The 13884-nt window shown below is 35.9% G+C and overlaps 1 protein-coding gene across 2 annotated transcripts in view; it reads left to right on the forward strand.

Moving 5' to 3' along the window:
- LOC149789964 (uncharacterized) overlaps window positions 1–13884 on the forward strand; it is a 112026-nt gene that overhangs the window by 39392 nt on the left and 58750 nt on the right. For both annotated transcript variants that reach the window (XM_089972050.1, XM_089972051.1), the window contains 3 exons: window positions 914–1096; window positions 5907–6035; window positions 9579–9672. In XM_089972050.1, the coding sequence (XP_089828176.1) occupies window positions 914–1096; window positions 5907–6035; window positions 9579–9672 (406 nt within the window). The remainder of the gene's footprint in view (window positions 1–913; window positions 1097–5906; window positions 6036–9578; window positions 9673–13884) is intronic.

A 13884-nucleotide genomic window follows, 5' to 3' on the forward strand; every position in this document is an offset into this window, starting at 1 on the left:
AACTGCACGCATTGAAGAAGAAATGGTTTATTGTAATGGGGATTTGTATGACTTCAGCATGACAGTGGCAGTTTGTGTTATGTACTTTCATTTGCATGCAAAGCTTATAAATATACAACTTGTAAACAAATGAGATTATATTCTATACATGGCCCACTATAAGAACAACCACCCTGTAAAATGAAGAGGAGGATTAATACAATGGCAAAATGTCTATATATTTAGTTAAGTTTGGAGAATTCAGTTGATAAGCTACAGTTCTGTATTGTTGATTAACATTGGCTATTTGACAATTTAGTCATTTTAATATAATTTGCATAAGAATGAGAGACAAAATTGGTCAGCATGAGAAAAATTGATAACATATATTGGTAACCCAACAATACACAAATTATGTTCTTAATTATTAAGTTTTCCTTATTGGAACTGCTATTTTTAAGGCTGGGACTTTTTCTGAGAAGGAGTTCTGAGCTATAACTGTCACAATCGTAAGGAGAAGCCAGAAAAGGAGTTGAAGTGTGTATAAACTTTTTCTTAATGTATCACAAAAGTCCAGCAGATGATCTGATTTTGGAACCACCTACCCACTCGTGTTGTGCTTAGTATCCTCTTTTATTTATGTACAGCGAGTTTATTCATCATAGAGTCTGTGGTCAGTCCAGTGTTTGATCAAACCTCTTTTGGAAGATAGTTTGGTCAGACATTGTGATATGTTTGGTTCTTCTGGTTCCCAATATGATAGAAAGGAGGAAAGTGTATCTTGCAATACAAAAATGAAAAGCAAACTATAGGATAAAACAAAGGTGAAATTTGGATGTAAAATGAATGTCTGTTCTGAACTTTATTTATATTTATGTGTGTGTGTTGCAAACAATCTGTTAATGTAAAATTATTTGTCTGCCTCTTATTGCAGGTTATTGGGAAAAAGACCAGCAGATGAGAATAAGGAAAGTGAAGTGGGGAAACCAGAAACTGTAGAGCCAGCAGAAAAGAAGGCCAAAACTGGAGGTGATATTCTTACGACTCGGACTGGGGGAGCATATATCCCACCTGCAAAACTTAGGGCCATGCAGGCAGCCATTACAGACAAGTCCAGGTTAGTATGTTATAGTAGAAAGAATTATATTAAAAAATACAGAATTGTTGTGTGATCTAGTATGCACTATTTTTCAGTGCTTTCAAAGACAGAAAGTTTAACACAAGCAGACCAGAGTTGACGGAAAGTATTCTGGCATGAAGGTCATTCATATTTGTAGAAAGGAATATGATCCCCATCATTTATGAACACCATTAACTAAATAAAAAGAAAATATTCAAAGGACTTCATGTAGCTCAATAGAATTTCACCAAATTTAATAGCATCAGGACATTAAGCTTTTCTACGTGCCATTAGATATGGCCACCTCTACTAACAGTATAAAATATCCTTATATCTCATCAGAAAGTGACCAAATTTATTGAACATTTTGGCACTAATGACTTTCAGATTTATACAAATGTCGCTTTATTCCCATTCAATATTGAAACATTTACCAAAATCAGAATTTACAAATATATTAAAAAGCATATTGGCATTAAGGGTTTTAAAATTCCTGTACATTATCCAAAATCTGCCATCAGATATGACCACTACTACTAAAAATAAAAAACTTTTGGTAACTTCTATAAAAATTTACTTTCAGAATTTTACCAAATTCGACAGGAAGTGTCCCATCTTGAAGACCTTTCACACTTATAGTAGTGATGACATGCAAATGTGGTTGCCATTAGAAAAAATAGACCAACCTTCAGACTTTTTTAATTTAAAAAACACAAAAGAATTTGACCAACTCTGACAGAAAGAATCCCCACATATAGCGCTGTCACTATTTGACATATGATTTTGATATATATAAAGAAACCCAGAAACAGTTATTTTCATAACATTTGCAATCAACAGCATTAGGAAATATTTCTACAGACAGCATCTTGCTGGTTCTGACGTTTGGCTCTGCTATTCAGAGACCTAGAGCGATTGGGGGCTGGTCTGTTATGTGTCATCGATCCAATGCCTGCTGTCATCCATACATCCATTAGCAGAAGCACAAATTTGTTATCACTGTTGCTCCTAAACTACTTGGAGGATGAACCAATACACACACATCATCCCAAGGTTAAGTTGGTCCAAAACACACATAGTGCTGCGAAGACAGTGGCCATCTTACAAATCTTTTTGTCACTTTTTCTTTGGAATAGATGGTCTCATCATAATGGAGTTTTCACTAAAAGACTTCTTTTGACATCATGTTGCTGCTTGATAAAATACAAATAAAGCCTTTGCAGATGCCATCTTGAGAATCTTATTACAGCTCATCCTAAATGGAAAGTCATATTCAGTGGACTTTTTACCAGAAGACTTCTTATGAAGTCTAGTTGGTCCTAAACGAAAATAGGTTCCACTCAGATATCTAACTTAGCCACAACTCCAGCCATTTTTAAAATCATTTTATCCTCTTGCATGTTTTTTTTTGTTGAAGACGTTTTATGATGTTTAGTTGGAATGAAATTGGCACCAATCTGATGGAAACTGTGGCCACCTTGTTGCAGAGTGTTGTCAGGACTGTGATTATCACTTCTCCTCCTGCCTGAATGAGCTCTGCTGGTATGTTGTCAGTGCTAATAACTTTCCTTTCTTTAGTGACCTAACTGCAATTTCTGATTCTTCATGAAGAATGGGGTTGTCATCAATTTCTTCTGCCTGAGGGCAATTTATTTGTGCTGGATCTCCTATCCTTTGGGTCTGATGATTGTACACTTCTGAGCATTATTCTGTCCATTGCTTCTGTGAGGCATTTTCCTGATTTGTCTTGGATGGTGGTTACAGTTTTCCCTTTATTATGGGTTATGAGATGTTTCACCAGTTGATATGCCATTTTGGTGCCATTTCTACTCAGACTGCCCTCGATTTTGCAGCATTGTCTTTCTATCCAGGATTCCTTTGCCTTTTTCATGCTTTTCCTGATCATGTTATTTATCTGTCTGTATTTTTAGCTCCTTCCTGATCTCTTTATCCCTTTTTCAGTTCTCTTCTTTTGTTGCATAATTCAAGGACATCTGTTGTAACCCAAGGTTTCTTTGTTTTGCGTTATTTGCCAATAATCCGACTAACTGTACTAGTCACAGCTGTGTTGAATGTCGTTAATGACTCGAGGTCAGTGTCTTGGCTGTCCAGGGTTATCAAAGGTGCAAATTTACCACCTATCATTGCTTGGAAGGCTTCTTTGACTTTTGGATCTTTCAATTTTTCAGGGTCAAATCTGATTCTTTATTGATTAGGCTTTTTGATCATTTTAAGGTGGAGGCGAAACATTGTCATTAATAAATCATGGTCACTTCCAATATGTGCTCCTGGAAAACTTTGTGTTCTGGCGATATTCAGTCCAGTGCAGAATTATTTTTTCACCAAGATGTAGTCAATCTGGTTGTGGTGTTGTCCATCTGGACTGTGCCAGGTCCTTCTTCTAGATGCTTTGTGATGGCCGAACGTGTTGGCTAGCACAAGATTGTTGTAGGCAGAAAAATCCAAGAGCCTGAGTCCTCTTTCATTTGTTTGTGCATTGCAGAAGGGTCCACAGGTGCTTTGCCAGTTTGTCTGTGAATCAGTTCCCACCTTTACATTATAGTCTCCTTGTACAAACAGAATGTTCTTGGGTGAGTTGTCAATGACAGTTGGTTGTAAAAATTCTCCAATTCGTTCTCATCATAGTTAAATGTGGGTGCATAGGCCTGTATGATTGTGATGTTGAAGGGAGTTGCCCTCAGGCAGATGGTAATGAGCCTGCAACCCATAATGCTGTTCACATGCCCTTGTGGACAAGAAATCCAATGCCATGGCTGTGTTCCCTCTTCCACCTAAGCAGAGCTTATGCCCTTCATCTGTTGTTATTTCGCCAAAGTTTTTCCAGCACACTTCGCAGAGACCAATAATGATCCAGTTGTACCTCTTCAACTCGTGTGTAAGTTCTAACATCCCTCAGTATTCTAACGTTCCATGTGCTGATGATGATGATGTCTCTCCCATGGATCTTGGTAGTTGGGGCACCAGTAGCATACTTGTCATCTCCTTCCTGGTGTGCAGCGGAAAGTGTAGTCATTGTTGACCCGGGCTGTGACCAATCCGGTAAGGAATAATTGTTAGTTGTCTTCATGTGGTGTGTCAGTGGCAAGATACAACCTGGCAGAGCTCATCCCTCTCCAGACTGGATGACCACAGCCAAAATCCACTGATATAGTGTGGCATGCCCTGGCCCTGAACACATGGTCATTGAGCTCACCTTGGAGCCATTTCACCCTGGCCATTGACTTCATCAAGGAAGACTTCCACCCAGGGATGCTGTGCTATCATCACACTATTTTACCCATATTTGGGACCCTTGGGGTGGGTGGGAGTGTCTTATTCCATTCCGTACGGATCCAATAGACCTGTACCACTGCCAATTCATGATCCTACCCATGTAAATTAGCACATCCTGATCCTGTCCATGCAAATTAGCACAATATGCAGCCTTCAAATACACCTCACTAGCTATTGTCAGCCAGTTAAGTAATATGTGAAATGGTGGTCTATACCTGACCTATTTTCTTTTAATTGCTGCTATTTAATTGCAGCTCCAATCATGACTCTTTAGTGTTTAAACATGATATATGTAATGGGCATATACTTAAACTGGTGGCTTTTTTGTTTCCTTTTTTAATGAAGATTACTGAAAATTGTGTTTTCTCGAAACATGATCATGTCAGGGAGTTTAGGAGTACAAAATTGTAATATTGGCATGACAGGCCATGATTAAATCTGATTAAAATCTGACCTCAATTTCACGTAGTATAGGGGTGATCTGATTTAGATTGCACCGTGTTATGGCAGGTATGTCAACATCTTGAAAATACATTTACACATTTTTTAAGTGTGATCAGTGAAAATATTTTTATACAAGCCCAAAGGGCACCTCATTTAGAATACAGGACAAGCCTGATCTGAAATTATAGAGGTACCAGGCATCAGTCTATCAGATTTGTTTAGCACTGCCTTATCCACTTTTATTCTTTGTATTTATACACATATTCTGCCTTGGCATAATCAGTACCATCTACTTTTACATCTAAGTCATCTACTTTTACAGACAAATTACCATCCAATTTTATAATGCATTTACATTTTATGTTATATTATTGCATTGACTTAGCTTGTACTTTTAATTTAGATATGGGTATTTCATGGATCATACCTATGGCAATACTTGAATAGAATATATGTGCTCATCTTTTCTACTTTACTATAATAATATTGAATGGACCTGACCGCTCTGGTAGCCTAAGTGGTTAGAGCATCCACCTTGGATGCTGGAGGTCATGGGCTCGAATCCTGGCCAAGTCATACCAAAGACTTATCCAAATGGTACTAGCAGCTGCCTCACAGGTGCTCAGCATTAAGAGGCTAGTATTAGGACTGGTCATCCTGGTGTCAGGATAATGACTGGATGGGACATGATGCTACATGTCAGTGATAGACATCACTATAAACTACCAAACTGCAGACATCATAGTGATATGACTAAAAGAATTTTAAAGCTACATTACAAATCCAAAACACACACACACACACAAGCATTTAATGCACCATTATATTCAAATTTTGTTTAATTGTCTTTACTATAGCAATTTTAGAATGCCCATTATAAACACTTATCTTACTATGACAGTACTAGAACGATCATTATATATGCACCATCTTTACCATAACAATATTTGAAGGAACATTTTCATCATTACTATAAGAAAAAGTGTGTTTATTTTCCATGTATTTTTATCTTCACATATACATGTAAAATCCAGATTTTATGGCATTACTGTATTGAATTAAATTTCAGCGTTGAGTACCAGAGATTGTCTTGGGAAGCCCTGAAGAAAAGCATCAACGGTCTTGTTAACAAGGTCAACATCTCCAACATTATCAACATCGTACGCGAGCTTTTCCAGGAAAACATTGTCAGAGGGAGGTGAGTAGTTACATGAGATATAGTTGTGGGGTAGGTTGTTAATAATCTGGCTACAGCTATCTTAAGAGACCACCTGTTGAAAGCCAGACATGTGGTCTTTGAAGTCAAGTGATCCAATCCAGATTTCTTAGCATCGGGTATATCAGATATAGAACTTCATTTTTTGGCATCAAGATTGGCAGTCTTTAACACAAGATGTATTACTATATTTGCTTTGTAGATTTTATGTATAATGAAAACTGACATCATATTTTCTATCAGTTGAATTATGTATATGTCAATTCTTGTTATTGCTTTTCTGTATTCATATATACTCATTTACAAATTGATGGTGGGGGTTTATTTAAGGTCGACTTATAAGCATAACATATTAAAATTGAATCCTTCAGAGTTTAAATTAGAGCTTGTTTGTAGTGACTTAATCTTCATTGAGTAATGCATTTTGTTTGCTGATTATTAAAAACTATATGATAATAAAATGTTTTATTTACATCTTAACACCTGCGTGTATTTTTGATTTTAAGAAAACAAAAGTGCTTATAAATGTTATTATGTCTTAATTAAAGATTGCATATGCCACCCTTTAAAATAATAATCTATTACCTTTTTATTATAGTCTTTGAATAACACTTGCAAAAGTCTAGAGTCAAAAGCACTTGTGTTATTTACTAATGTGACTGACACAATCCATTCTGCTTTGGTTAGCTAATCACTGAGGTCTAACATTCAAACTAAAGGTGTTTAATTGTGGAAATTGTCTTCTGTCTGTTCACCAGCCTGAAGTGACCACTTGTTAATCAACATATGCTGTTATGACTTGCCACTGGATTAGATCTTGTAATTTAATATGCATTCAAAATCCTGCAGATCTTTGTTCAGTTTCTGTATGATGCAACCAAATCACTTAGTACAAGTTGGACTCTGAATTTTTAAAATGTTTCTTTGATGTGACTGGTGGCAGAGAATGACCATATTAAGACAGAAGCAAAGATGGATGGTGGAGATGATATAAGAAACTAAATCATCAAGCCACTCAATACTAATAAAATCTTTATCTGACATTCATATTCAGACTGCAAGTATAATCAATTCTCTTGACTAATGACATCAAATCTTTTAGAACTTTCACTCTTCACTATTAATGCCTGTCAGAACAGAACACCTGTGTATTCAGTGGCTGTTGACATAATCCAGAAACATTTTGATCCAATGGCAGCATTTGTTTGGTGTCCCATCAGCATATAAATGATTCTGTACAGAAATAAAATTGTAAAGGTCATCTACTGCACAAGCCATTACAGTTGAAATCTGCCCTTCCTCTTCTAAACGGGGCCCCGAGTGGCCGAGTGGTCTAAAGCGCTCACTGTTCCGGATCACTGCCATCTCACCTCTGTCTGCGTCAGTTCGAGTCCAAGGTTCGTCTAACATGGGTATGTGGGAAAGCCTGCCAGTAGCTTCTCATGGGTCGGTGGTTCTTCCCTGGGTTTTCCAGAGTTCTTCCTCCACCAGTTATGCTGGCCGCCATGTATAGCCTATCTTGTGCTGAAAAATGGCGTTAAACCCTAGAACAACAAAAAATCCTCTTCTAAATGTTATTATTATTATTATTACTATTATTATTATTATTATTATTATTGTTATTATCATTATTATTATTATTATTATTATTATTATTATTATTATTATTATTTTAAGACCAAAATTGATATGTGGTTATATTTTAGTGTTGTTGTTGATTCACATCAAAAGATTTCCTTTTTCAAGAGCTAAGGACATTAAATTCATGAAACAGACAACTGTCAACATCAATTTTGTTTTAAATTCTAGTTTTAAAATATTGATGTCATGATTTCATTGAAAGTAAAATTTCTGCTCATCTGTGAGCAAATATCTAGTGCAAAATCAGGAATTTTAAGTTTAGTACAAATTTTTATCACTTCTCCATAATGAATCTCATGTGTGAGACAAAGCTTTTCATGCATCAAAAATACTCCTTTTGCTTGCTTCCTGTGCTGACATTTGTGAACTAGTAGGATAAACCACCGATTGATGTTACTTGAATTATGTTACCCACATAATAATATTTATAACAATTGGTCAGTTGAAATGAATTGAAATCTGATACACTTCCATGACTGCTAGCTTTCTTGTGGGGAGATTTGCATGCCTTTTTTTATAATTTTTTTTTATTCCACCCTTTTTATTTGATATGATAGAAAGGATGTAATTAATGTTATAATACAATGTTGGTCTACGTCTAATGGATTGTTACTATACGACAAATACTTCTGCAAATCAGAGATCAAAACACAGTCAGTATTCAGGTTCTCAGATATGCTCATAAACATAGCTCCGAAGATATGCTGACATATCACACTCATGATGAAAACACCGAAACCACATTGAAAGGCAGAACTAGAACATATATTTCACTTGACAAAACCTATTATTATCTGGTATATATTTCCTAAATCTGCTTCCACCAGTAGGCATTACTGACATTTTCATAGATCAAACTATCATCAAAAATTGTTATTTACAGTGTACAGAGATTTTCTATTAAAGGAAATTGAACGAAATAGCTTTTTATTGAAAGTTGTGAATTTCATGATGTTGAGTCTCAGTCTTATTCATGCTCAACAAACGGGGCCAATTCTTTTGGTATGTTTAACTGAAAAATATGGGATCTATGTCTGACCCCATGATAAAAGCAGATTTGCAAGTTATCCTTGGTGTGGGTTAGTTAATAACGTGTGCAAGATATACAATTCAACATTTATGCATAGACAAATGGATAGATGCTGAAACAAAAATAAGATACATGACATTTGTTAACAGAGGTTGTTATAATAAAGCTCACATGTGTATATCTGTAGAGAAATAGAATATTTTCAAGTAGTAAAATTGTTTTATAAAAGAATTAACTTGATCTGTTGTAGTATACAGGAAAACACAGCAAATTAAACATCAAAAAGGTAATTTATTTTTTATATACTCACTTATAAGTAGAGTCCACTGACCTAGATCTGCGATTGCATACCTGTCAATATTAACGATCAGTTACTACACAGACCCAGATCTCCATTGCATAATTAAAGCTGTCAAAATTTTAGAAAACTTCTACTGGATACCCATCAGTTTTAACGATCATTTACCCAGGTACCCTATAAAAGGGAAATTGTATTAAATGGGTACAAACCTGAAATTAAGTCAACATTTTTTAACTCACACTTTCCTATAAATATCACTACCTTATGTCATCATTTTATTTCCCGCATTATTATCAACGGGCAGGTTCCTGAGTACCCAGAAACCATTTGTCATCTTTACGCATATTGCACTGTAAGATTTGGGTCTGTGTAGTTTGTTAGGAGTAATCAGTAGAATAAACAACATAGACCCTGATCTGCAGGTGCATTCTGCTTTGGCAGATCAGGATCTTTATTGCTTGCAGTTTGACTCGACTTATAAATGAGCATATATGGTATCTTTCTTCTTTCTCTCAGTCATCTACTACAGCTGTGCAATGTTATTTTTCCTCAGAGGCTTGCTGGCAAGGTCCATCATACAGGCACAGTCAGCCTCTCCAACCTTTACCCATGTATATGCAGCTCTTGTGGCCATCATCAATACAAAAGTAAGTTAATCAGTAACATAATGGGTGCAGACATTTTTATACATGGAATGGTGTTCTAATGTAGATGACAAGTTGATTTCTGGTTCTACTAGTCATACATCACAAGAGCTTATGGAATGGCCTATTGTTCAGAGTCGTACATCCATCAACATAAGCTTGTTATTGCAGGTATAATAAACTACATGGAGGATTGCAATGATTCTTTGAATACACATTCAGCATTGGTCCTAATTTGTGGTGCTTCTCCAGCATCTAATATGGCCACCATACCAGCCATTTTGAAAACTCTTGTTATTGCTTCTCCGCCTGAATGGCAGTCATATTGATGCAGCAGTTGTACCAGAAAAGTTCTTATGTGTCTGATTTTTCCATCATGAAGATAAGTCTGCATAGACATCCAGTCATACGTCGAATTTGTCCATCGTGAAGATAGGTCTGCATAGACATCCATTAATGTGTCTAGTTTGTCCATCATGAAGATATGTCTGCATAGACATCCAGTAATGTGTCTAGTGTGTCCATCATGAAGATAGGTCTGCATAGACATCCAGTTAGGTGTTTGATTTGTACATCATGAAGATAGGTCTGCATAGACATCCAGTCATGCATCTAATTTGTCCATCATGAAGATAGGTCTGCATAGACATCCAGTAATGCAACCATGGTGACTATCTTTATAATCTTGCCATCATTTCACCTTCTAAATGGATGGTCATATCAGCATGTTGGTTTCACTGAAAGATTTCTTAACGCTCTTTGGTTGGTCCTAAATGAAAATGGTCTCTTTCTGGCATCCATTATGGCTGTCATCTTGCTATCGCTACTCTTCCTGGACAGAAATTCATGTTAGTATGAAATTTTCACGAAAAGATTTTGTATGATGCCTAGTTGGTCCTAAATGAAAACTGTGCTCCTCCAGACATCCAGTATGACTCCTGATGCAGCCATCTTGAACATCTAATTGCTACTCAACCAAACTAGATGGTCATATCAACATGTATTTTTCTTTCATAGACTTATTCTGATAACTGGTTGGTCCTAAGTGAATATGGTGCCAATCTGACATCAGTATGGCCAAGGTTGCATCCATCGTGAAAATCTTATTATTACTACTACTCCTGAACAGAGTGACTTAGAAGCAAGTCATTTTCACTGGAAGACTTATTATGGTGTCCAGTCTGTTGTGTATATAAAAAAATTGCCAGTCTCATATTCAATGTGGCCACCACAATGTTCATCTGACCACTATTCGTCCTAGATGGAATAGTAGATTTTCACCACAAGAATTCTTATGATGTCTAGTGGGAACTAAATGAAACAAATGGTGCCAATCTCACATACAGTATCGTCACCATGGCAGCCTTAATGAAAATCTTATTATTGCTACTTCTTAAAAAAGGAAAGTCATATTGAGAGTCCAATTATAATATCTAGTTGGGGTGCTGATGTGACCACAGATATGGCTGTCACAATGAACATACTGAGAAAAAAATGTCACTAATTTTTGCCTGAATGGATGGTCATATCAGCATGGGAGTTTCACATAAAGTCTTCTATTAGTGTCTGGTTTGTGTCTGTATCAAAATGGTGCTGACCTTACATGTAATATGACTGCCAAAAAGACTAATTTCAAAATCTTATCACTCATAAATATCAGACATTGTTTCAACAGTCAAAAGTTAAAAAGAACTAAAGGTCTTGTCATAGTTCTGTACATCCTTTTAATACAGTAGACCATAAGTTCATTTGAGTACATTTGTTTAGAATTAAATTCTAGGGGGTATATATTTTTGGAGAAAAAGCAAGTGAGAAAGAGAATGTCTTGCATTCACTAATGGTGTCATTTGTGCCATTCAACTGATTGTACCAACATGACTGAAATACTGGTGATTGAAGTAAGAAAATATAATTTGCAGATTATTTTGTACTAAAACAATTACAAAAAGGATCTTAAATTTAGTCAGTTGTTAATTTGTTGTAAACATACAGCTTACACAGACTTATGGAAATTTAATTGCTGTGAAAATATTTTAGATTACTTTACCATTACTTGTTATTTCTTCGTCCTTTTAATCATCATCCTATCCATTTAATTCTCATCACTCTTTGTCCATTTAATTATCATCACTCTTTATCCATTTAGTCATCATCACATTCTCTATTTAATTGACATCACTGTTTGTCCATTTAGTCATCATCGCACTGTCCAGTTAATTGACAGCACTCTTGTCCATTTAGTCATCGTCATGCTGTCCAGTTAATTGACAGCACTCTTTGCCCATTTAGTCATCATCACTGTCCAGTTAATTGATAGCACTCTTGTCCATTTAGACATCGTCATGCTGTCCGGTTAATTGACAGCACTCTTTACCCATTATAAAACTGTATGAATATTCTAGCATACAAATACCAATTAGTATGTACAGTATAGAAATCTAGAGAAGTGTGAAATCAATTAAAGTCTGTAATTATGGGAATGAGTATTACTGCTTGCTTTGCATATTTACTTTATCTTGATGTACATCACTTTAAATGTATGGGTATCAAATTGATTAATTTGGTTATAAAATTCATATTTGTAGGGTCCTAATTTTGTGGACATTTGATTTAAAAAAAATAAAATTGATATACTAATTGGATTGTTTTTTATGCATGTTGAAGATTTCAAGGTGAATATATGATTACAGCTAATGACTTAACTCACAATGGTGCTCATCTGTAATGATGAGCTATTTCTCTTAAAATTAATTGATGTACCAGTATACCTGCCTTCCATTAGTGGTATCATTGTAGTGCTTAAAGGACACTGGTACATACTTACTGTTTGGCAAGTAATTACAGTGCATTGGATTTGTATTACTATTTTGCCAGCTGGCCATCAGCAACTATACAGAAATTAATACTGGCATATTTGATACGATATGATGTTATCTATCACATATATATCATCAGTATATAATCACAGGGTATCCACACCCACCTGATTTTTAAGGTGGTCCTGGAATCTAAATGGAATTTGAATTGAACAAAAATATGAAGGAATCCTCCTTGAAAATGTTATAAAATGTCCTGGAATTTCATATGTATCTTTAATCAGAGCATCAGGCTTTAAAAATGACTCCTGAAATTTGTCGTTGTGTCCAGAAAAACTCCTGAAAAATAAAAATTATTTTGGTGCAAGAACCCTAAATATGATATGAGCATTAAAAGAGAAAAATAGCATTGTATATTAAAACAATGAAATTTACATATAAATGAAACAGAAAATAATGTTTAGGTCACCTGTCTGTAAGGTCATGTGGGCTGTTGGCATGGCTCTGTGCCCATTGTTGGTCAACTGTCATGTGTGCAAGTGCTTATTAGGCACAGAAAAAATTTGTGTTTTCTATTACACTGGTATAAAAATTACTGTATTCAGGTCATGGGAAGTATATATATTTAATGTGATTTCTTTGTTGGGGTTTGGGTGGGGTAGCATGGGGAAAAAGGTGCCTGGGTTGGCATTGAGAAACAAGGATGGTTGGCCTACCATAAATGGGGGGGGGGGACTTTATCATTCTGGAGTGCATATTTCTGATCATTTTCAAGTATACATGGGGGGCCCCAAGTGACCGAGTGGTCTAAAGCGCTCTTCATCACTGCCATCTCACCTCTGTTTGCGTGGGTTCAAGTCTCAGGCTCGGCCAATGTGGATATGTGAGAAAGCTTGCCGGTAGCTTCTCATGGGTCGGTGGTTCTTTCCAGTGTTTTCCCGGGTTCTTCCTCCACCATTAATACTGGCCGCCATGTATAGTCTATCTTGTGGTGAAAAATGGCATTAAACCCTATAACAACAACAACAATTATACATGGAGTATGGGGAGTATAGACTTGTATCATGAGAATCTTGGACAAGAGTGATAATGAGCAAAATATACATGTACTAATGAGGTGATTTTTAAGCAGATTGGCTGACCTTGTTATTCACTGTGGAGACTAGATTTCTGATCCAACTGGGATGATATCATTATGATCTTGATTATGGTGAGATATACACATAATAATGAAATGATCTTCCGCCTGATAGGGTGAGCTTGGTACTGGTCTGGAAGTCATATTATTTAGCTAATTTGATCAAACTTGGCATGTAAGCTTATGTTATTAAGGTCTTAGAGGATTTCAATATCTGATTGACTTGGCTTGTGACCAGTGAGCATATAAAAGATACAATCT

This window comes from Sinohyriopsis cumingii, chromosome 10 (assembly GCF_028554795.1).
Source record: "Sinohyriopsis cumingii isolate HCF-2022 chromosome 10, ASM2855479v2, whole genome shotgun sequence".
Taxonomy (NCBI): Eukaryota; Metazoa; Mollusca; class Bivalvia; order Unionida; family Unionidae; genus Sinohyriopsis; species Sinohyriopsis cumingii.